At 37.7% G+C, this 25,840-nt stretch overlaps 1 protein-coding gene across 3 annotated transcripts in view; it reads right to left on the bottom strand.

The window, feature by feature from the left end:
- LOC132128871 (rho guanine nucleotide exchange factor 25-like) overlaps nucleotides 1-25,840 on the bottom strand; it is a 76,962-nt gene that overhangs the window by 26,442 nt on the left and 24,680 nt on the right. Inside the window, exon 1 of one of the 3 annotated variants that reach the window (XM_059540250.1) lies at nucleotides 23,134-23,517. The exons of the other annotated variants lie outside the window; for them this stretch is intronic. Coding sequence (XP_059396233.1) covers nucleotides 23,134-23,227 — 94 coding nt within the window. The 5' untranslated portion in view covers nucleotides 23,228-23,517. Of the gene's footprint in view, nucleotides 1-23,133; nucleotides 23,518-25,840 lie in introns of those variants that run through there. 3 annotated transcript variants of the gene reach the window in all.

Genomic DNA, 25,840 nt, shown 5'->3' with positions numbered 1-25,840 from the left:
AAAGGAGTTTATTGTGCATCAGCTGGTTTAAATAATGACACACTTGGCTTACTTGAAGATCTTTCTGCTAAGCAGAGAGTGCATCTTTATGAAGCACAAGGATGCACTAAAAGAAAGGCGTACAATTATAGTTTATGGATAAACAATTTAATGGTTTTTGGAATGTAATGTGCTGATTAATAACTATAATTTTGAATAAAACATAGTCATCAACACTAGTATGAGGAAAAGAATGAAATAGTGTGCATGTGCACCTGCTGTCAGTCCAATGGAAATTTTGCATGAGAATCTTTAAGTACGCAGCTTGCACGCTGTGGTTACTGAATGCATGTGAGTGGGTTAGTATATGACCCGTGCAGACAGGCCTCGTGCTGCACATCTCAGTTAGTCCCACATGAGGATTCCTCAAACTGGTTTAGGGCAGACACGATGAAGCTAGAACTCAAGCTGTCGTGTGACCCTGGAGAATTAAATATAGACCCCGCCCTAAAGTCGAGGCTCAGGCTGAGATTGCGGTGCTGGTGTCAAAGGGACGCTGGGAAAAGAATGGGGGGGGGGGGGGCGGGTGCACAGGATGCACACTTTAATCCTTGTCCACTGGAAGGTCACCAACTTTTTTTGTTCTCTCTCTATGTTGTGCCTCACGCCCCCCACTACTCTCTTCCTGACCCAGAACAGTGGCTGTCTGAGGTTATCAGCAGCAGCATGGACAGCCTTCACTTGTTTCAGTCTCTCACTCATCTAATCCAGCCCGTTTGACCCCTTGATTCAGCCGAACACAGCCTGACAGGATGGCACTAACACCCACACACTTTGCCCAGAGACACAACATGCTGTGACCAGATATAAGGCTGTCAGTGTCGGTGCTACATATCATTGCTAAAATAGCATTTAATTATTTAATTTATCTAATAGTAATTGTGATATTAAGCTTTAGTTTTCCCTTTTAAATGCTATTTCAACAGACTGAAAACTCAGTAGGCAGTTATAATTACAAATTAGTCATGGATGTTTTTTATCGTGAAATGTGATTAACATTGGTTTTGCTCTCAAAACATTTTTTGCTTGCAAGTAAAGCGTTTTCTAATACAAACAAAAAGTGTTTTGAGAGAAAAACTTGATTGAAACTTGAAAATATTTAAGGGGAAAAAAAGCCTTCAACTCGTATGGACTCGTATGGTATTTTGTCCAGAAACAACGGTTTGATCGTTGATCATCTTGATTGACTTTTTACAAATACGCAGCTTTTTAGTTCACAAGATGTTAATTGATGTACTGAAGTGATTTGGATTACTTGTGGATGAGTGTGATGTTTATATTAGCAGTTTGAACAGCACCCATTCACTGCAGAGGATCCATTGGTGAACAAGTGATGCTACAGTGAGTAATAGCTTCGATGAAGAAACAAACTCATCTACATCTTGGATGACCCTTAAATAAATGTTCAGGAAATTACATTGACTATAACTAAAGAAAAATATTGTGTGTATACACTATTGTACTATATACACTAATCAGAGAATATTTGTCTAAGGGACTCAAGACATGAAAAATGGCCTAGGGGTCTCTCAGACTCCAGACAGAACAGAGAACCATGCAGAGGTCCAGCTAATTTATTAAGCTAATGTTTTGTTTAGCAGAACAGACCTAGAATTTGTGCTGATACATAGAGAAACAACCCCTGTTGAGATCTAGTCCATAAACTTTCCACTTTCGTTGGGGAATAATCAGTGTAATAATGGAGCTGACCTCAACCCAAATGGAATTCAGCAGAACCAAAAGTGGAAGGACTATAACTCTTATTGCTGGCTAAACAGCAGGACAAAGCTGCTTTCCTGATACCATGCTGCGGTGTTCTCAGAGGGGAACAGTTCTCTGTGTGAGCGACATGCCTGTTCCTCTGTGTCTCCACATGGAGCAAAAAAGAGAGGAATGGTTTCATTCTGCACGCAGTATGGACCCGACGGATTAAGAAAGAGTGGCAGTTATGAAAAAGCAAAAACCAATTCATTACCCTGTTTTGTTTTTTAAAACAGGGAACTGAATGTTATCAGGAACTAAAGGCTGTTGGGAACCGGCAGCCATGGCTTACCATATCCTCCACAAATCAGCAGTGACACCCACATGAAACAATGCGTTATCCATCACTGTATCCCACATGCAGTTTTAAAAACCGAGGCATGTGTTGAAGTAACGTGATGCAATGCAGAAGAGCATGCAAATGGAGACCCAAGGTTTTTTGAAAAACTGTAACACACACCTTGTAGAGTGATGCTGAAATTGCAGGAAGAGATGCTCCATTTTGATTGCTGGTAAACAGAAAAGCTAAATTGATTTGAAAGCTGCTATGCTTAAGTGCTGGTGGTGTGCATAGAGAGATCCTCTTAATATGGCACTGGCTGAGTGCTCAACACATTAGGATGGATTTTCCTAAATAGCTAGATAGCTTCAGTGAAGGGGAAACTAGACGGACTATATCATGAGATTTCTTTATGCATATGCGCACTGTAATCAAACAGTACACCCTAGTTTTTTTTTTTGGTTGTTTCTAAGATTACATTGAGAGCAATAGAAATAAGTCTCAGATATGTGTGCTGACAAAATGATCCTAGTAATCTCACAATTTCACTTAATAATCTCACTTTTCAGAGATTCACAAATGTCAAACTCTGCAAAGAAAAATAAATTTTAATTATCTCATTCATTTCTTCTGAAACCAAATAATCCTAGCTGTGCTATTTACACATCTGAGATTGTTGTATGCTGTTAATTGTTTGTTATTGTTACCAAAAATTAAAAACAAATTATTAAAAATCTTTTTTTGGGTAATTGAAATGATGAAAAACTATTCAAAATGAATTTTGGTAATTAAAATTGAGAATACATATAAATATTAGATAAGTACAAAAAATAACTAAAAAGTGAAATAAAACTTAAAGCTATATGGAAATATTAACAAAAACAAATACAAATTCAACTAATATCATCATAGAATAACACTGAATCAGACATGACCTAGAAATCCAGATCTCCTGTGGCATGAAAGAGTAACCTCTGAGCATTAGAAAAATGCTTCTAGCTTTGGTCTCTCTTCACCTTAAGCAGTGTATTAGTGAAGCAACAGCTCTATCCTCAAACATCAAGTGGTTTCTGGGTTACTACATTGAATATTTATTTTAATATTTACCATAAATTATAAAATGGTTATCAGGAGCTGGCCATTTATAATGGATGGCTATTGATATTACTACCTTGATCATTGTGAAACCTAATTTACATAAGGAGTGGGATCACATTTACATTAAAATTTTAATTAAACTACACAGAACACAACCCAAAGCCCAAACTGTAGCTCTAAACTGCTTAAATAATCTGGATTCAGTCCGATTTACTGAACAGAAAGTAGACACAGTTTGAATTCTGCAATCTGTAAAAATAGGCAGAAAAACACTTAGGTGCGAAACAGGCCTATCAGGTTATTGGACTTCCCAGACCTCAGGGCTACCAAACATCCTTTTACTACAGAAAAAGAACATGCTGTTTAGTCAAAACGGCAGAGAGCCACGGGTCTCCGAAACTCCAGTCTCCATCACAGGAAACCTCTCCAGCAAAATGAGTGCCTACACAACACATTAGTCGAGCAAGACGGAAACGAGAGAGCACAGTGAAAACAACCCTGCACAGAGACTGAATAGTTATCTAAGGTTGGCTCAGTTGGACAGAAGAAAACAGAATTCCCCGCATCCCCCGCTGGCAGGCCCAGCCATAATTTCTGGAGAGCATGTGTTTCAGCTCAGAGTGGCTGGTGGGCTGTTTCATCAGCCCTCAGCAACAAAGTCAACATGAAAGTGTGAGTGGGGGGTGAGTGTGAGGGGATCTGAGATGGAGAGATGAATGGACGGAGGACAGCAGGGGCGCAAAAAAGGGAAAAGGTCTTGAACAAACAAAAACTTAAGGCACAGTGGATACAGGAAGAGACTGAGAAAGAAAAACTAACATGCTGTATCGCTTGAAAACAGACTGCAAACAAGACAGCAAAAACAACTCTATATAAGTTTGTAAGAAGTAACAAAAATAAGATGCCTGTGTATGCATTGTTGCAGGCATCCGTATGTTATGAAAAGGTTTAGCTGCTTGCAAGAGTCTGATTTCATGTGACACGTGTCTGACTCCAGGCCTGCAACATATATTCAAACCCACAAACTACAGCTGAGCACCTTGTAGAACTGAATAGAGAATTTTTTTAAAATAATAATTTTAGTAAGAATTACTCATAAAAGTTATCTTACCACTAAATATGGGGTATTTCCCATATAATTATTAATAATAATTTTTTTTAAATGCAACATAAATTATATTTTTTAAAAATGTGGTTTGCCACTGAACTCCACTGATGCAGGAGTTAAGACATTAAGACAAACCTTGTATTTCACCAACTGGGGGATCCATTCCAGGCACTGCAAAGGCGTGCTAGATGTTTTTCTGACTGGGTTAAGTGTGTCGCTCTCCATCACTCTGACATTGGCTGACAGGGAGAGGAGGGGATGTAATATTGAAATGAAAAACTGCTCTCCTATCAGTCAGTGTGTGTGTGTGTGTGTGTGTGTGTGTGTGAACTCATTCCTGTAATGGTCTGTGTGAGAGCCAGGAGAGATTACAAAGAGGCATTCTGATAATGCAGCCACTGCACCGCTCAACAAAATTGATAATTAAAAGCTGAATTAAGAAAAATATTAAGCCTGAGCTCCCCTCGTCTCCAGTGATCAGTTAATGCTGTGCCGTTTTTCTAATTGTGCCATCTCTCTCTCTCTCTCTCTCTCTCTCTCTCTCTCTCTCTCTCTCTCTCTCTACAATTCTCTTCCTTATTTCTAATTCTCTCGCACTCCCATCTGAGCCCTGTCTTTATAAGAAGTCTGGTGCAACAGAAGGGATTGTTCCCTTTTCTGAGCTTCACAATCTCTGTGCTCTGGGATAATGCAGATTCTAAGACACTTGCTAAAAACTTTCTGAGGAAGAAGCACAAAACATACTTCTTGATGATCAAAGCAAAAAAGTTGTGGAAAATCTGGGATTTAAAATTTTATTTAAACTTCAAAATATTAGTGGGTAGCAGAAACAGTAGGAAAAAAAGAAAAGAAAAGGTTTTATGATTTTGTCATTAAAGCAATCAGGACATTAAAAATATATAATTTATATCAACAATTCAAAATTTTATGTTCCCTTCCATTCAAAACTTAATTGGATAAAAAAAAAATTACTTAATTTAGAAAAATGGAAAATGTGCATTTTTAAAAGTGCACTATTAATATAATATAGCATAATTCAATGATATAAAAATATAAATAAATGGAACAAGGAATTTCATTTATTTAAATTATTTAAGTGATTAAATCTATTAAAGTGATTTTTTTTTTTTTTTTTCAAAATTGAGATTTATACATAATCTGAAAGCTGAATAAAGCTTTCCATTTATGTATTGATTATTAGGATCAGACAATATTTGACTAATATACATCTATTTGAAAATCTGGAATCTGAAAAAATCTAAATACTGAGAAAATCGCCTTTGAATTTGTTCAAATATACCCCAGCGACATTCCCTGGTCCAGGGTCACATATGGGTGATATGAGTTATATTTATTGCTAAAAAAGACGAAGATAGTGATGAATAATTTTGTTCAATATATTTGCTATATGCTACATAATTTACAGCTCAAGAAACAACAAACAGTCTCACAAGCCATACAAGTATGCAAATGCTTGCAACCATGTAGAAATGTTAGTAATAATATGTGCATATGAACACCATTGTGTTGTGGAGTCCACCTTTCCAGGAATTTAGGCTCAATTTCCACTTATTGATTGGCTGTGTTAGAGTGCTGAGGCAGCTGCTCTGCAGGAGGGAGAGTGTTGGCTCTAATGGCGGCAATTTTCAGAAAGGCTCAGGCCTCTGGAGACCTGCAGAGCTTTAGTCAGCTTTGTTTGGCATGGCCACAGTCACTGCATCTGCACCTGATGCTTTCTCTGTCTTCCTACAGGATGGGAATAGATCTGTTGGACCATCAAAACTAACTTGGTCAAGCTAGTTAAGCAGCCAGGTAGGACATCAGCGAACAATATTGTGGACCTGCATCTAAAACACAACATACTGTATGCTGGTCTGTTAATCATGGACTGTAATTTATCAGAAAGTTTGGATGGTTTGAGCAGAACTTTAATGGAAAAGGCTTTGGAAAATATGATGCTATGAAGTGAGGACATTATTTGGGGGAAAAACTGCTTTAGCTAAATAAATGTGCCAAGAACAATTTGGTTTTCCATCAACTTCCTCTTTGCAGCTATCTGATATAGCTATAATCCAATTTCTGAAGATTGCACCTAACCCAGGCTTTCTCATTTAGACCCACACATTGAAGAAGCAAATTTTCTCCAAGATGGAAGACACTGTACCTGTAACAGTGTTACTCAACCTGGGCTTCAGCAAACTCACAAGAGGGCTTCAAAATGAATTAAAACTGTTTTAAATAAGACAACACAAGCATTATAAATGCTAAAAATATAGATATTTATTATTTTTAATTAATCTCCTCTACAAAAACGTTTTGGTCTTAGAAGATCAAGGGTCCTACATTCTTAAATTATCTGGATATATGCAGGAGCCTAATTTCTAAACCTGAACATTAAATTTACATTTAATAACTGAAATTATTAAAACTGTATAACTCCATGGCTATTTTTATAATGAATATACTTAAAGCATTTCATCAGGTAGAAATTATGAGTAAAAATATTTGTAAAAATTCTAAATAAAAAACTACTGAAAAAAAATCATGGAGCCTTTAATTATTGTTGTGGACAAAGTTATAGATTCAAACCATACATTGTCACACATTTACAAAAAAAGGTTTAAAGGGATAGTTCACTCAAAAAAAAAATCTGGACATTTTTACTGTACAGACACAGAGACATTTTTCAAAATATCTTCTTTTGTGTTCTGCAGAAGTAAGTCATACACGTTTGGAATGACACAAGGGTGAATAAATCTACATTTTTGGGTGAGCTAGAACTCTAATGTATCAGCTAAACTTGTGTGGTGTAATTGTGGGTGACCTCTCACACTACGATAAGAGCATCATCTAACCAAGAATGAGAGTGTATAAGAGAACCACAAATGCTGAATTATTCTGTGTGTATATAGTGTCTATTTTTCCTCTATTGTCGTGAAATATGTAGTTCCTGCTCTTTGTCTCACTCTCACTCTAGACCACTTTTTCTCAACCGATGCCTGGCCTTTGGATTGCATTTCACTTACGCAGAGGAAATGGAGCTGTTTGAGCCTCAGACAGGTCTGTGTGTGTAGAAACACTGGAGGACGGCCTCTCCAGAGTGGACACATAACACGCTGTTCCTGATCGGACCGAACTTTGCTGCACCAACACAGTCTCACTCCCAACTCATCATATATTGATGCTTGGTAGGGACACTTTGGCGACGCATTTTGATGCACAGGGTACCCCTGTAGCGTCATTTTTCAACATGCAGGGTCCTCCATTGCTTTAAATAAGAAACTCTAAATAAAACACAATATACAGTATAACAGGCATATACAATTACTGTCATAATTTATTCAAAAATATATTAATATTCCAAGTCTTTCGAAGCAAAACGATTGATTTGTGAGAGGAATAGACGTGATTGCCATCTCAGTCTCACATCGCCGTCTTCCTGTGTGCTGTCTCTATGCACAAATTCAAAAAATGCAGCCAGAAGAAGTACATCAGCCATTGGCTCTTGTGTGTCTCGTGACCAATTGCATCATGCTATGGGAGTATCTTTTTGAATGATATGTGAGCGTGTTAACGGAGCCGGATCATTTTAAGCGATTAAAATATGGGAGGCCGTTTGAGACAAAACCCATTGAAAAACTTGCGATACACATTGAAACACTTGCGCATAGATGTGAAAAACTATATATCTGTGCATATATATGAAAGACCTGCGGTTACATAGAAACTCTTTGCATATACCCTGTAATCGGCCACGTACTGTTTTACCTGCACAAAGACTGCACTTTCAAACATTCTTGCGTTTGAGAAAGCATAAACATTTTCAGCGTGTCCAGAAGTCGTTTCATTGCAACAGGAAGTTTAGTTCATTTGGAGTTTATGCAAAGAGTTTCTATGTAACCGAATGTTTTTAATATACAGTATATGCACAGATATATAGTGTTTTACATGTATGCGCAAGTGATTCACATGTACACGCAAGTGTTTCACATGTATGCGCAAGTGTTTCACATGTATGCGCAAGTGTTTTACATCAACGCGCAAGTTCTGTTTATTCATTTAGCTGATGCTTTTATTCAAAGCGACTTACAATTACTATATATGTCAGAGGTCGCACGCCTCTGGAGCAACTAGGGGTTAAGTGTCTTGCTCAGGGACACATTGGTGTCTCACAGTGGATTTGAACCCGGGTCTCTCACACCAAAGGCATGTGTCTTATCCACTGCGCCAACACCACCCACTCACATGTTTCAATGTATATCGCAAGCTTTCAGTGTGTATCGCAAGTTTTCAATGTGTATCGCAAGTTTTCAATGGGTTTCATCTCAAACGGCCTCCCATAATTAAAACCGTATGTTTTACTCTCTTCTTCTAAAGGGGTACTTTGAGCGTCAAAAAGTGACGCCAAGGTGTCCTGACCAAGCGTCAATATATGACGAGTTGGAAGTGAGACAGTGTTGGCTGCACTGCACCATTAACATCATTTGCTCCGAGCCTGTGGCCGCACACACCATCTCTCACTCTTGATCAGAGTGCTGTTTTCCTGACTGGCTGTGATTACAGCCATTTCCTGGCTTAGTTTTCCCTTGCAATGCAGCAAGACTCTTAAATCTAGCCGGTTGTTTAATCCGCCACAGCATCAGAGACGCCCTCCAATTTTGGCATATCAGGCCTTCTCTCAAGCGGCAGGCTGAATGAGTAAAGTTGAACCATCACTCTCACCACCACTCCATAATCTGATGAAATGACTGGATTTGGTGCATTTTGACTACGAACCCTAACTACGAAAAGTGAAAACTGGGTATAAAAAATGCTAAATGCACTAGTGATAGCAGTCTCACGCTCCAAAGTATCTGGATATGAAGCTTACCACTCTATTAATGCTGTCTCTATGATGGCGTGGGAATTGAGCAGCATGGCACAAGCTCCACAGTGGTGATGAACTACTGGTCTGTGGAAGAAACCACAGCATTCCTGCCCGGCTGCTCCAAAAAGCCTTCCTACTGCAACCCCAGCCTCTTTCCCTCGTCTTCTTGCCATGTTCCACCACAGATGCACAACCGCTGCCCAAGACTAAGATCGTAGCTATCTGCTTTCCTGGCTCAGGCCCTGCTGACTCTACAAAACAGCGGTAAAAGAGATGTAAATTACAGCCCAGACCGGAGACCTGAGTCAACCCCAGCATCACCCCTCACTGCTGTTAGAGTGGCAGCATGGAGGGGGTCACTAACAGGGAGTGAACAATGAGTTTGATAGCTCCTGATGACTCAGATTTTTATTTTCACTTCAAGCTTTAATAATGTAAATAAAACAAGAGAGGGATGTATGAATGAGCTTGAGCCTGTGCAGAATTGCTCACCAGTTGATTGGTAAATTTATTAGGAACTGTATCCCAAGATGTTGATTAAATCAAATTGTAAGAACAATATTTGACTCATGCTGATGAAAACTATGTGAGTGAATCAAATCAAACACATAGAAAGCATTGACTACAGAAAATATCTGATATGACTTGCCAAAACAACATTTAACTTGGAAAAAAGGAATACTTGACCCAATATTGAAAATAATTTTTCTCACCCTCATGCCAGTATAACTTTGTGTCTTCTGCAAAACATAAAAAAGCAATTTGAAAAACAGTTGAAACTTTATCCTGTGTTCCACTGAAGAAAGAAAGCCATACAGGTTTGGAATTATATGAGGGTGAGTAAATAAATACAAAATTTTAATTTTAGGTTGAACATTCCCTTTAATTTTCCATTTAGAAATATGTAAAGATTATACTGCAGCTGCAACAAACCTCTTTGTGAACACGCTTATGCAAGAAATATAATTAAGGGTTTTCTTAGCTTAAGGAATTTGTTACAACTGGATCCTGAGCTTTGCAATTTAATAAATGACCAGTGTTGAGAAGGTTACTTTGGAAATGTAATAGGTTACAGATTACAAGTTACCCTATTTAAAATGTAATAGTAGTGTAACTTTTTCAATTACTTTATTAAAGTAATGTAACTAATTACTTTTGATTACTTTTTGATTACTTTTCAAAATCTCCAATAAATGTTTATTTGCAACTGTTAATCATCTTCAAACATTTACACCATTCAGGTTTAACCTTACAGCAGTGCTCAATACTGTCAGACTTTTACAATCCTTCATCACTTGAATTAAGATGATCAAATTTGAACACATGTCTGCATGTCTGCTTCATTAATTTCCACATGGGGCGGACTGGGATAAAATTTCAGACTGGGAAATCTCAAACTCATACAAACAAATTCATGGACAACACTATTTTTTGTATGGACCTGATATAAAAAAAAGATTTAAATCTTTAGTTTGGGGACATGCAAAATAATTAAAAGTTCTCTCCTGAACTTCACCTTCACTTCATTTCTTTTTTCTTTTCAGTCTCTTTATTTTGCCCTGTTATCCATCTACCTCATGACTTTAACACTCAAGATTTAACAAAACTATACTTTCTAAATTGCCTACATGTTAAATTGAGTGCATCACTACAATATAAAATCCTAATACTGAACATGAGTCATGTTTTTCCCTCACAAAAATTAACTGCTTTTATTACGTAAAAGTACAGTAAACATGTTTTTTTAAATTATTATTATTGCAAATGGATTACCATTTGTATTTATTTTTAAATAAATATGTAAATTGGTGGCATGTTTTAACAACAGTAACCTTTGTCTCTGAATTTATAGCAAATATTAAAACTTTGCATATGCTTTGATGCAAGTGTACTTTTGATATATTTGTCCAATGTGGCATATTCCGTCCGTGTTAGGCAATAGCAATCCCGTTTTTATGACTGGATTCTACTAACCAGACTATGTTTCTGCATCGCGGAAATTATAGGGCCGTACGTCTCAGAATAGTCAGTGCAATTTGGGAAAGAAATCAATTACATCTGTATGTGGATGTGTGTAAATATTCAAATGTAATCCCCACTGTAATCTTTAAAATTTTCAGAAGTAACTGTAATTTAATTACTCATTTTTTCTTAGTAACTGTAACTGATTACGGTTACATTTATTTTGTAATTAAATTACGTAATTAAGTTACATGTAACTAGTTACTCCCCAACACTGTAAATGACGTAACAGAAAAGAGGCCAAATAGTCACTAAACAGAGGCCAAATAGTCAACATTTTTGCACTGCAGTTGAGTGTGTCAAGAGGAACATTGTCGAAAACAATGACATCATATGACAAAATATCAACAAACTGCCCAGGTCAAAGCTCATCAACAAGGCAGAAACTGACAAACAGTGAGACCAAGCCTCAACAAAAACAAATAATACATTTCAGGGAAACCCTACAGAGACGTCTTTTATCACAAACACAAGTAAAACCTGCCACCAATCGACGAACTAATCAATTCATTAATCAGTCTTATTTTTACACACTGTGACTGATCATGGTTGACCACTTTTTTAATGAAGTAGTTTAATTTTTATATGAACAAAATATATGTAAATCTACATTTAAAAAAAAAATGTGTGAAAAGGATTATGTTGTGTTTATGTGAGTTCATTATTCAGATCCATATACTGTTATAGTGAGTAATCTATGTGTTTTTCAATACTGCCATGTGCAACAATAACATCCCGAACACGTGGGCACACAGGCGAGGAAAACCAACAGCAGGATTTTTTAGCCCAGATGCCACTGATTGGATGGCTCACGGAAATCATTCCAGAAGAGAAGCCCTGCATTACGAGGTAGTCCATGTGGCAATGCCTGTTTGTGCACGGATCTCCACAATTATGATCATTAGAAGCAAAAAATCATCTCCCTGAAGTTGCCTGCTCATCCACCTCCCTGTTACTGTACCCACACACAACCACAACAAAGCATCACACATTGCAAAGTGCACAGAAAACACAGATTTCTTTAGGGTCTAAAAGTCTCACACACGATACTCACAGACCTCCGACAGTCCAGTCGATATATACAGCGCACAAAACTGGAAAGCAATTTCTGGATCTAAGAAGGACTAACTTGATGCAGTAGCAGCAACAACAAAATCTAAACATTCTTAAAAATAACTATTACATGAGCAACAAAAAAGTATATATATCTGCATTCAGATAGTCTTTACCCATCTTAGTATGTGTTTTTGACCAAAGGTCTGTCTAAGTATGGAAGGATGTGCAGCCATGCTGAGTGAACCTCAGCAGGACAAGACCACAGGAAACAGATGATTCTTCTGCACAATCTGACTTTGCTGCAGCCTGGAATTGAACTACTGGTTTCGTCTGGTCAGAGGAGAACTGGCCCCCCAACTGAGCCTGGTTTCTCCCAAGGTTTTTTTCTCCATTCTGTCACCGATGGAGTTTCGGTTCCTTGCCGCTGTCGCCTCTGGCTTGCTTAGTTGGGGACACTTCATCTACAGCGATATCGTTGACTTGATTGCAAATAAATGCACAGACACTATTTAACTGAACAGAGATGACATAACTGAATCCAATGATGAACTGCCTTTAACTATCATTTTTGCATTATTGACACTGTTTTCCTAATGAATGTTGTTCAGTTGCTTTGATGCAATGTATTTTGTTTAAAGCGCTATATAAATAAAGGTGACATTGACATTGACATTGAACCTGTAGATCAGAGAATAGTTAAATAAATATATAAATAAAAGGTATTCATCTTGCTTTCCGTGTAGATCAAATGGCAGATGAGCTCAGCTAGTGTCTGCAATGATGTTTTAGTGATATTAAAGTCCTTTCTACCGATCAGAGGACAGATTAACCCCTGCAGACACTTTCCTCATTGTTATTGCTAAGACAGTGCTTATTTGAAGATGAAAACTCTGTATATTTAACATACTGAACAGCGTCTGTCAGGGATTTAATAATGAGGGACGGTCAGTATTTCCAATCTAATGAAGGTTGTATTTAGCCTTCGTTCTCAGCTACGTTGAGGTAGTTTACTGGGTGTCACCATCTGCGGGGAAAGGATCTTTTCATCGTGCTTTGTGTAATACTTACAAATGATGATGCTTTCAGTGACTCACAGGTGCATCATATTTAGCATGACTGATTGCACACTGTGTACAGTATGTGCAGGCCAATAATGGTTGTTAAGCCTCCAGCGCAAATGTTTATTTCTTACCATGTCTCTCTGTTTCTTCTAAGTCGCATTACCATGGCAACTAAACCCCAAGGGAAGAGAGTTAGGGACAACCACAGAAAAGGAAAGCTGTCAGAAAGACACATTATGGGCATAGACTGCCATATGCATACACGTCTGAAAGTTCACTTTTTTACAGCGAGCTTGTTATCACTCACATCTCGAGCCAATCACCGTCATGTTCAGCACAAGAGATTGACTGATTGTGAAAAGGCATACAGTGCACCATCAAATGAGTGAGGGACTGGTGTCTGGAGCATCAGCATTTGGTTACAGGAGGAAAGTCTTTCTTTCTTGTTTTTCATGCTTTATTTAACTCATAAAGTCATAAATTATTAATATATATCATGGTATTACCATCTGCTATCAGATCGTAGGAACATGGTACCTCTCCAGTACTTTCTGTAAGGGTTCCTTCTTTTTCCCACCCAAGAAATACTATGGTATTAACACATTTTGGGGAATGGATATTTTATTCTACATATACCTTAAGAAAAAGTACTATGATGGTACCATGGTATAATCATATCAAATGGTAATACCCTGATACTTTATATGTAAGCCAGGGCATTTCCAAGAATACCACAGTACATTCCCAAAATACTACAACAGTACCACAGTAAGTGTTATTTATTTTCTTTGAAGTGGAAGGAAGAACCAAAGGAATGAGAGAAGGAAGGAATTAATGAATGAAATAAAGAAAGATCTATCTATCTATCTATCTATCATAAATAGATATATGGATAGGCAGGATTTATGGAGGCATTAATTATGATAGATGGATATCTCTGTGTCTTTCTGCAGAAAAATAATATTACAAAATTTCTAATTAAAAAATTCTTAAAAAACACTGTCTGCTACACATTTAATTTCCGTCCAAGGTCAGAAGTAACTGTATACAGACATGCGTTTCTTAGTAAGTCACTAGCTTGTTGCATAAGCGGATAACACGCTGGATTTCATAAACAAGCTATTATTCTCATGCTCGATCTGAGCCTTAGCCAGGAGCATCTGTCCTTTTTTTGTATTCTGTGTACACGGAGTCAAGCTGCTGTTGGTCCAAGAGGTTAAAGAAATTCACCACAATTTGTTTGTTCACTACAAGAAAATATGTCTACCAGTGTTGTCCGTGAAGAGCCCTCGAGGAAAAACAACTTCAAGAGAATGCCAACAATGACAGAAAGATCTTTGTGTTGAAAAACACAATTCAATAATGTGCCACTAAAATACAATCAATAAATCAACAGTAAATTAAAACACTCCTCTCTCTCTGCCAAGATAAACACCAGAAGCGTGTGGCTCATTCTGGCATTCGTAATGTTATGAATCACAGTACAATTTAGAACAGCGATGGTGTTCAAGGAGCAGCAGAATGTGGAATTCAAAAGAACCACGTCCTCCCTCTTTCTTTTTTGCTAAACAAGGCATGGAATGCACTCCTGTGTCTAATAACTTGTTCCCTCATTCTTCTCACCCGTACACTGATGCAAACAGCAAACACGATCTGATTAGCCAAATGACATTTGCAGCTACAAAAGATCTAAGGTCTTATGAGCAAAGATGGTTGATTTCAATTCACACACTTCCAGTGGTGCCAACTGAGCAGCTGCCTTTGAGATGAACGGGAATGCTAACGGATTATTTTGGGGAGTTCAGGGTCAGAGAAAGAAAGAGAGAAAGGGAAATGCTAAAGAAAAGAGGTTATGGCATCCAGCTGTGGTCAGATGTTTAATTTAGCCTGGTTAAGGTTGAGAGAGACAAAGAGAAAGAATCAGAAAGTGAGATTTGCCCCAGGAATGAACTTAACGCTTAACTTGATGTTCAGATTCCTCACAGGCATATCAAACAACATTCTGCCCAATATTCAGTTGAGGCTATTTCTTCCTTTTGCTGAAGAAGCTGTGTGTGTGTGTGTGTGTGTGTGTGTGTGTGTGTGTGTGTGTGTGTGTGTGTGTGTGTGTGTGTGTGTGTGTGTGTGTGTGTGTGTGTGTAAAAGACTGATTAAGAGATGGAAAGAGTGAGGGATGGAAGGAAGGAAAATATATCAGTGAGATTTACAATGATAGAAAGAGAGAGCAAAGGAAGGAAGGAAAGAAAGACAGATAGAGAGAAAGAAGGGGGATGGGTGTTGTGTTAAAAATATATCTTACTACTGAGCGAAGAGCAGTCTCAGCTTGCTTTCAGTTTTTGCTATTTTTGCAGCTTTTTCCATAATGCATGGAGGAATGAGACCTTATAAGTGGATGACAAAAAAAATCAAAAAAATTCTGCAAATTCAAAAGACTTCAGTGGCTAGTAGGATTTGAACATATCTATCTATCTATCTATCTATCTATCTATCTATCTATCTATCTATCTATCAATCTATCAATCTATCTATCTATCTATCTATCTATCTCTATCTATCCATCGCAAATCATATCCATCTACTACAAATAATATCATCAATGTCTTTGTGTAGCCATCTATCATAAATCACATCAATCTACTGTATCTATAAATCCATCCATGGATAGATGTATAGATATTATGATAGATGGATCTATGTGTTCTTAAATCTGTCAGACGTTATCCATCAGACAGATTATTATATGGATAGACAGACAGACAGATATGATTTTGAGAGATATCAATCTATTCTATATAAAAACAGCTAGAGATTTAATAGTCAGTTTTGAATTTCTGTTTTATATAAAGACAGGTCTACTGCCACAAAGGTTGCAGGTTTAGTTCTAAAGAGCTCATCCAATTTGGCTTTGGTAGCACTGCACCCTTGAGTTTGGCACTTAAACCCAGGTTGTTCCAAGCATACACACCATGGTCTTGCATGAAAAACATCTGCTAAATAGCAACTAATAACCCGTCCAATCAGACAGCCCCTTGAAGAGCCACTTATCAGTGTTCATGTGTAATGGTAGCAGATGAGTCTTTATTGTACGAGATAATTATTGCTGTAGTTGTGAAGCTCCCTCTCTCTATCTAGGTTGATTAGCTGCCAAGCATTATGAGTGCCAGCCCATCATATTACAAGGCTGAGTCAAGACTGTTCAGAGACACTGGCCTCAGGTGGGCTCATGGTGGCCTGGATGTGTGTGTGTGTGTGTGTGTGTGTGTGTGTGTGTGTGTGTGTGTGTGTGTGTGTGTGTGTGATCCAGAACAAATCCAGGAGGAACCTGGAAATACTAAGACCAAGACAAAGCAAAAAAAATCCATCTATCATCCATCCATCCATACCATTATTCACAGCAATAAATGTACACTCAACGGCTTTGCAAATTTGCGCACTCGTTTTCATTGACTCTTTTAAGTGGATTAAATTGGTACAGTAATGTTGTGAATAGTGAACGAGGGTTTAGGGTGCAATTTCAGATACAGCCAATATGTCAACAAACAATATGGAGGAAGGGCTTGCGCACATTTTCCCCAAAATTTGCATAGAACAGGAAAAAAAATGTAATCATCAGAGCAACAAGTTTCTTATAGACTTAGTTTCAGAGTCACACAGAGAGGGCGAGACAAACAACTGTTGTTTTGATCATTTCTCCACCCCTAATTGCCCTTTATCATGCCTCTCAGGCATCACCCCAGTTGGCTTTTGAAATTGGCTTTGGGCAAAAATGAGAAAGGAAACCTGCAGGTGAAAATGAAGGCATGGGGAGGAAGAAAGCATTGAGCCGTTGGTTTCAATATACACCACAGCCAAAGAAAACAAAAGCTTGGAGAGGATACCGTCCTATTGGCAGAACAACCAAAGCTAAGGTCCTAACTCGATTTGCTCACTTCTTTCCTGCCACTGGAGCCTGTCTGATATACTCACGTGTTCTCTGGAAAAGCATACATAAAAGCAAGATTACCTGTGGGTTTGCGACATACCACTGGAGGTGTAGAGGGCTTTGCAGTGGTATAAACGCAATATAGCAGCAGATGTTGTGACTTACTGCAGAGTGGTACTGTCTCCCTCTTAATCACTACCATGACGAGAAGCACATGCTCATACCCGGGCTTCATTAAAGCATCTTTCTTCACCAGCCGTCTAAAACAGATGGGTTAAGAACTTTTACATGCCTCTGAAGATCATGTTTTACAATAATGTAAAGCTGTTTATGAGCTGGCCATTTTGTTGTCATGATACAAGTTGCATTTGCAGGATCATGCTGAGAGAGAAGGATGAGGCTAGAGCTTCAAATATCTTTGTCACGTCATGACAGGGAGAAAAAGTAATCATCTATACATTAACAAAGTAACCACACATTGTAAGTAAAGCTTATACTATTTTTTTCAAGTAACAAAATGCATTCTCTTAACCCGGTTTATTGTTCGAGTTTTGAAAGAGCCATCATTCTCTTTTCAGTTCATCTTAAAGCGATAGTTTGAAGAGTGTGCAAGCTAAAATTTGAAGACTTTCCAAAATAAGCAAAGATAAAAAAGAGAATACTAGTGGTGCTTTTACAAGATAGAGGAATTTGATGGAATGTTTGGGTTTCATTCGAGACACTGAAATTGCAGTGTTTCTTCTCGACAGGCAAGCTAAACTAAATTTTTTGTCACTCATGTTAGCTCTTTACTTTACTTTAAAGGCAGGGTAGGTAATACATGTATAAACAACTTTCTTCCAAATTTGTTTAAACTTTTTATATATATCAATGCATAATTAAAATGTAAGTACTCTGATAAAAAGAGTATAAAAATCGAGTGACTCTAGACCGTTTAATCTGTATTAAACACAGCTCATTATTTCCATTTCGGGACGAAACATAGGATTGGCTTAGGCGACTGTCACTCTCTCGCAACCATGGCAACCACCCTTTTGCCACACATGTCCTGCCCACTTGCGCGTGCACATTTGATTTGAGGAAACAGCACGTTTGATTCAACAGGCACGGATCCTAGGAATACCAAAACAATGGCAGAGAAACAGCAAGCAAAATTCACAGTACCAGCCTATGCAGTTAGTGAAGGCAAACCAGGCAAAAAAAGGAAGACAGTAACAGTACAAGAAAAGGCAATGAACAAAAAGTCTTTGGATAAACAAAGAAATAAAACGCGAGTTAAAATCGGCGTGGCTTTCCAGCGATGGCGAGAACTGAGGGAACTCAAGGGGCTGAAAAGTGACTCCTTGATGGCTTTATTTCTGCTGGACAGGTAAATCTTTCTTTTTGTATTTTGATCATAGATATTTTTTTCATGAAGCATGTGTCATTAGCACACGTAGCTGCGTAATATAGCTAACATAACATTACTTAGCGAGCCATAGTAGAGGCTTTGGAAGGAGCCCAGAAGGGAGGGGGTGGAGTGAATGGAAATAATGAGCTGTCTTTAAAACAGTCGTGAGAGGTCTACAGTCACTCGATTTTTATACTTTCTTTTTCAGAGTACTTACATTTTAATTATGTATTGATATATAAATAAAGTTTAAACAAATTTGAAAAAAAAGTTTTTTATAAATTTTTTTACCTACCCTGCCTTTAAGTCCCAGATAAATAGTACGATTTAGTAAGGGTAAAATGAATCATAATGTTCTGATGGGTTTTTTTTAATTATGCTTTATTTCTGTAATAGTGCTAAGTGACACATGCAGGCACAGAAACCGCATACTTCACATTTAAAGAGAGCAGAAGCTTTTCAAAATCTTAGCAGGTGTAGGCAATTTTATTTGAGGCAAAAGAAAAGTCTTTTCACTATCTAATCCAATTTAACCAGGAAATATCCATGCAGAACTGGCTATTTCTAGTAAATTGTATCCTAAAACAAGTCAGACATTGCATGCTAATAAATAACATGACTATGTTAATCAGTGGGTGCCATTCCTGAATATTTTCCTGAAATGGTTTTCAGCCTGTAAGGCAATGTTCTTCTCAGTGAACACAGCTGCAAAAATCTACAACAAGCTCCTTTGTCCAGCTCATTTTAAGCAAAGATGTGTTTTTTCCTGAGGTAAAACTCAGTTTCCTGTTTCTGTCAGAGCCAAGCAAGTTTCAAAAGATAACACAAACTCTTAGCTCGGCTCAGACACAATTCTTGAGTTATGTCTCTTCGGACTGTTTGCATCTGTCCTTTACTTCCTCCCCATTTTCTTGCTCTTATTTTCTAACTAATAACATTATCTGCAAGTTCAGTGTGATGCTAATAGCAATTACTTTGAAATGTGCTTTCTCAGCTGTAAGCTTTGCTGATGCTTGATTTCATAAAGTCAATGCATGGTGCCATTACGTCCAAGATTTCTGTTCCAAGTTTATTGATTCTCTAAGTGGGTCTATGAATGATACATACACACACATGCAGACACCCTTCTTTGCAACCAAGTATTTTTATTCAGATATCAGTGGGGAACTGTCTCAGCTACATAGTAATGGTCACCTTAATAGTGTCTGAGCAGATGATTGTCATGTAACTTGGTGCTTATTAGGATGAAGACAAGAGACATCATATGGTGGATTCCTGCTAGGTTTGTAAATAATAGCCATCTACAGCTGCAGTGTGGAAAAGAAACGGCTTTAACTGCTGTGCAATTACCAGAATGATGGTTTGGCTAAAAAAGCTATGTGATTGCATTCTGCTGGTCTTTGGAAAGACAGCTATATACAACACTGGGGAACTGATGGAAGTGGGTTTTGGAAGTGGATGGAAGTGGGAGAGTTTTTTTTTTAATACTGATGCATAAAATGTCAAAAATCAAGCTTACGGTTTGTGCATGAAGGAGACTAAATTGGTTGGAAAAAATGCCATAAATTTAAATTGAATCAAGATATATAGGGACCAGACTTTTTTGAGCAAGAAAATTTGTCAAGCAATCGCTCCGAACACACTTGCAAACTTTCAGCAATGTACTAAAAACCACTTGGGACAACCTAGCAATGCCATATAAAGCAACTACAAAGAAATGTGTAAAAAAATAACATAAAGCATGTGTTAAATTGATCAAAAGTGTCAGTAAATATATTAAAATTAATTAAAATAGAATATTAAAATAGAAAACTGTCACAGTAAACTGTAATAATATTTCACAATATTACTATTTTACTGTATTTTTTATATTTTTTAAATGTAGCTTTGGTGAGCACGAGACTTTTTCTGACACTAAACTTTTAAATGGTAGCATAGAACATGTAAAATATTTTAAAATATATTGTTATAATATTTAGAAGATGCTCAATAACTTACACATCTAAGATGAATAGAAAGTCGTGAAACAAAAGAAATGGCTCAAATTAATAATCCATACAATAATGTTTCAGGACCATGTTTATATATATACTACCATATGGTACCATAGTATCACTTTTTAAGGGGGGAGGCAAAGTTAAATGACAACGGGTTGTGGAAGTTGCTTCCTAGAAGTGCAAGTCCTGGACTTTTCCATTCATTACACCTTACAGACAGGAAAAACCACTGAAGAAGAACTGTTATGCGAGGATAATTATCTAGATTTTTTTTCCTTTAAACATCAAAACAAAAAAAGAGGGTGAATGCAAGTGTTCGCATTGCACTCTCGGTATGGGATATGGGTTTCTTTCAGACATCTGTAGGGTCTCGAAAGGGATGTGCGTGACACTGAACCTGACCAATCTCGTCCTGTACAAGCGATCACGCCTGCCCCGCTAACCATGCAGAAAACAATACACCGACAGCCCTCCTGCTCCGGGCACATTCAGGTTGTGTACTTTATTCCCAGGGCTGAATAAACATTTAGTCCTCATCCAAGCGTGATTAAATGCTCTTACATAAACCAGCCATTTACACTCCCTTCTATCATAGAGAATAGAGCTTAGGTGTCAGAAAGAGGCATATAATCTCTAAGGCAGGAGAGACAGACTGGTAAAGGGATAGAAGGAGAGGGTGGGAGGAAGTCACATTCTTCTAATGTGATTTATATTTTAGGAGGAGATCTCGATGCTAATGCCCAACATTAAAAATATATTTGCTGACTTAGAGTAGCATTCGAAATCATCTACACCAAACCACAGGGTAACGTCACTTCGAGACGATCATCTTTGCTGGTGAAAGGAAGTATTTTGCCATTTTCCACTTAAGAAGTGTTTTATGCTCATTCCATGAGTGTTTAAAAATGCAGCCAGCAATTTTTGTTCAACTGATATGGCACTTAACTATATAGAGTTATAGTTGCGTAGTATGATGCAAAGTAATAGGTTTCTACTCTGTAGACATGCACTATTCACAGTCCGACATGATTAACTGATCCTGTGAGCAATAATAGTGGGGTTTCTAATACAAATTAATAGTTATAATCTGGTCATTTCATCTGAACATGGTGGCCCAAATGAGGTGACCCAGTCTATGTAAAATAGAATATTTAAAAGGCTAATTACTGGATTTGTGAATTTTAATAAAAATAACATTTATTTTTTTAGGTTTAAAAACACAACGAATCCCTTTGAAAGAGTAAGTTAGTTCTGAAACGTCACAGCCCTTTACGTGGCACTGATGGTTTAGCACGACTTCAGAATGATGTCAGAAGATAACTTAGATGATATTAAGTGATGGTAGAAAGCACATACTCTGGCTCAAAGGACGAATATCCATTACATAAGCACTGGAGATTAAAGTAGAGGCATCTGAACTATGCCAGAGCCCCGCAGAGTCTAAACGATGATTAAAGAGCACATGAGAAAAACTTTACATTTGTGTCTTTTACATAAATTACACAACTTTAGACTCAATTTTAAACTCATAGAAAGAACTAATAGTATACAGTAGATGCAATCAAAATATATTTTCCTTTGTAGCTACCATTTAACACAATATTTTACTCAAAGTTGAACTCGCTGCTGCAACTTTAAAAGAGCAGTTCACTCAAATATGTAAAATGTGTCATTATTTACTTACCTTTATGTCATTCCAAATCTTTATGACTTTCTTTCTTCTGTGTAACACAAGAGAAGATATTTTGAAGAACTGTTTTGTTCGTATGATGAAAGTCAATGGGATACAAAACAACATAGGATCCCACTGACTTTCCTTGTATAGACAAAAACAGAGAAAGGTTTGGACTGACATAAGGTTGAGTAAATTCAGACACCTACATGACTGGCTGAAAATGCTGAAAGACACACAAAAAAGGAAGGGAAAGAGAGACAGAGGCTGTACTTAGTCAAAGTCTCACTGTTGAACAGAGCGAGAAATGTTTCTTTGCGGCCCCCAGTGTTTCATCCACCCACGTGCTGCAACAAACCATCCCCCCACCCCCCAACACATGGCACCCTGTCCTACACGTAAACACGCTCCGTTTAATGCATACACATAAATGCACATGCACACACGCCATCTCTCGCTGCTAAATAATCTTATGTATGCCTTTGAGGGGAATGAGATGAAAAGTGTGAGGGGATGCCGTAACCAGGAGAAGTGACAGACATCTGTTGCTCCAGCTGAGTATGAACAGAAGAGAATTCTACTGACATGCAATAAATGCAATACATTGACACTCAATAATCACTTTAGATACAAGAGTTGAGTGAGCATCTGCCAAAGCAGATTTAAAATGCGAGAAGCTTTGAAGAATATCACAGCCTAAACAAGAAAATCAGAACATCAGTGTGGGAGAAAAACACCAAGAACAGCATGCAACAAAGTAAATATGCCCAAGAAGCTGCAAACTCAAAGCACTGTCGTAGATTTCTTATCCTTTATCTCTTTGTAATCAAGTCCACCATGACAGCGCTAAAGTCACTGACCTCTGACCCGGGCATAACAGCAGCCGCACTTTACCAGGACTTTCCGAAACAAGTGGTGGCAGGCACAGCCTCGATGGTGGTGGCCCCCCTTCATGGTCTACCCCAGTCACTGACCACAAGATTACCAGGCATGGGCATGGCACATCACACACACGTTCATGCCGGGGATATCCCTGTAGCGGTAATTCCAAAGAAGTGTGGGAGAGAGCCTTATAACCAATCCCAAGAGGAGCGAAAGTCCTACTAGTCTGTTCACCGTCCGGATATCCAGTCTTGGTTTGTCACTGTACTGGCATGAATACGAGTCAACAGCAGGCAAAAGCACAACTCAGTCTCCCTGTTTTTCCCTCCCTCCTGCTCTCACTGTCTGCTCAAATGACAGACTGTAAGACTGCCAGAGAGAGAGAAAGAGTGAGAGCAAGCGAGAGAAAGAGGAGGGGGGTGAGGGGGCGGAGTTAGCAGCTTGACTTGCTGGTTATTCCAGGATACAGCTCCCACTCCCCCTTTTATCCCCTTCATCTTGCGTTTACTCTTCTTATAATTCTCTCCCTGCTCTCCATTCTATTTAACCATCTGTCTTGGACTTTTTTAACACATAACAGTTTGGAAGATCTCAGACAGGTGGTCCAAATTTTAACCCTCATATCCAAAATAAACAAGGTGGAAAATAAAAATCTAATTTTTTCAGGAATACTGGACTAAAAGAGTATCTGTACAACTGCCTCCACTCAGACAGATGTTCACAGACCTGCTGGGACGAGGTACCGTACGGGTGTGCTGTGTTTATGGTACACAGGGTTTACACTTTCAGGTTCTGAAAGTTACAGACCTGAGAAGACACACAGAGTTGGGGTGTAGTGAATTCATATAACATGTTTCAACTAGTAATGTTTACAGGTTTTGATTATATGTGCCTGTGTTCATTTATCTTGGAGGCTTGACTACAAGGTGGTGAGTGTGCATCTGTGCGCTTGTCACATCTGACTAAATGTTCTGTTGCAGTGCTGGTGATTTACAATGACATTTCAACACATGTGGGATTGTTATTGAGCTAAAGTTGACCTAAGGGTTTTTGCTACCAGACTTAACCAGTGGAAAAGGCAAATTTTTATTAGCCATAATAATTAGGACCGCTAGAAGATTATGAGTTGTTTACTGATAGACAACCAATACTAAACTGAGTATCTAAAACTTTCACACACTGTTACATTTTGCATCTGAGAGGATAGTTCAAATTGTTGAATGACAAATATGTTAACTGAAGAGACACTATTATATATATTTTTTTGTATGTTTTAGAAGAGTCAAAACCAGAGAGGATCTACATGGTGACATTTCCATAGATGAACAGGCAGTTTTTTTAAGTCGATGCTGTAGCGTTTGTCTAATCAACAGCTTTATTTTCCATCCAAGTTGATTTATGTAAAAAAAAAAATTAATTGTGTGTTATTTGTAAATAAAATAACTTTTCCATCCCATATGTTCAAGAAAAAAGCACTACTGCCACAAAAATGTATTAATATATTTTAAAGACAATTAAAATAATAATGCTGACAAATCAACAAAAGATGGATACAACCTGGTTACTGTTATTGATCTTATAGATATGTACAAAAAACATAAACATTAACCCGTGGTTTACAATTTTACAATGTAAAATCTCTAAAGTATATTGAATGTGAAATATATAATAATATAACCCTGGGTTAAGAGTGATATTCACCAAAAAATTTAAATTCTGTTTTAATTTGAGAAATGTCAATGTTTTGTTTGTCCATACAATATAAGTCAATGTTCACCAAAACTGCTCAACTAAATATCTTCTTCTATGTTCAGAAGGAGAAAGATTGATAAATAATGATAGATTTGACGTGTGAAATGCTCTATAAAGAGGCAAGGCACGCATAAGCAAAATGTGTTTAAATGTGATGCTAATGGCGAAAAGGAGCAGGAAATGGAGCGCAGGCCTCTTCTAGAGTACATGAGCAGCTGGGGATTTTGCTGAGTTTGTGTGTGTTGATGGAATTAGTCTCTCTAGAGCCCAATTACACCGTGTCTACTGCAAAAAAGCATAGAGGCTCCATATAAGTACAATAAAGAGAATAAGAATGGAGAATTCGCTGAAGGATCTAACAAACAATTCCTCCACCAGGCCCTGTTTAAAAGATAAAAACATCAGGACTGAGATGGCCACACAATGCATGAAAATCAAACAGCCTGTTTTGTATATAAAATAATGAACAGTTGAAGCTGTCATTACAAGCACTTCTAAATGTCTAAAAGCTTTGCATGTAAGTGTAAGACAATAAGTGCATTTTCATGTTACTTAACCATTTAGTTTCAGTCGAATTAATGCAATTATTCATATTTTTTGGACACTTTAGTCAGACTGCAATCATACCAGTTCAAGATCAGACTACCAGACCTAGATAGATTTGCTTTGTTCAGCATTATACTGTACATGTTAACTGGACTACCATTGGCCTAGCATTGTGCGCTTGCTCTGAAAGACAAGAGATGACATGTGGCATACAATCTGTCAATATCTGTTAACGCATTGTTATACTTGGACAGACATATAGAAACTGTAGCTTGACTGCTGTTGCTCCATTACAAATGTGCAGGTAAACATACTGCTCGTGGGCCCATCACTGTCACTCCTGTATGCTCAAATCAGCAACTCTAATTAAAAACTAATGATGTTAAT

This window comes from Carassius carassius, chromosome 46 (assembly GCF_963082965.1).
Source record: "Carassius carassius chromosome 46, fCarCar2.1, whole genome shotgun sequence".
Lineage (NCBI taxonomy): Eukaryota > Metazoa > Chordata > Actinopteri > Cypriniformes > Cyprinidae > Carassius > Carassius carassius.
Note: the sequence above shows the minus strand (reverse complement) of the source record. Positions and strands in the feature narration are given on the sequence as shown.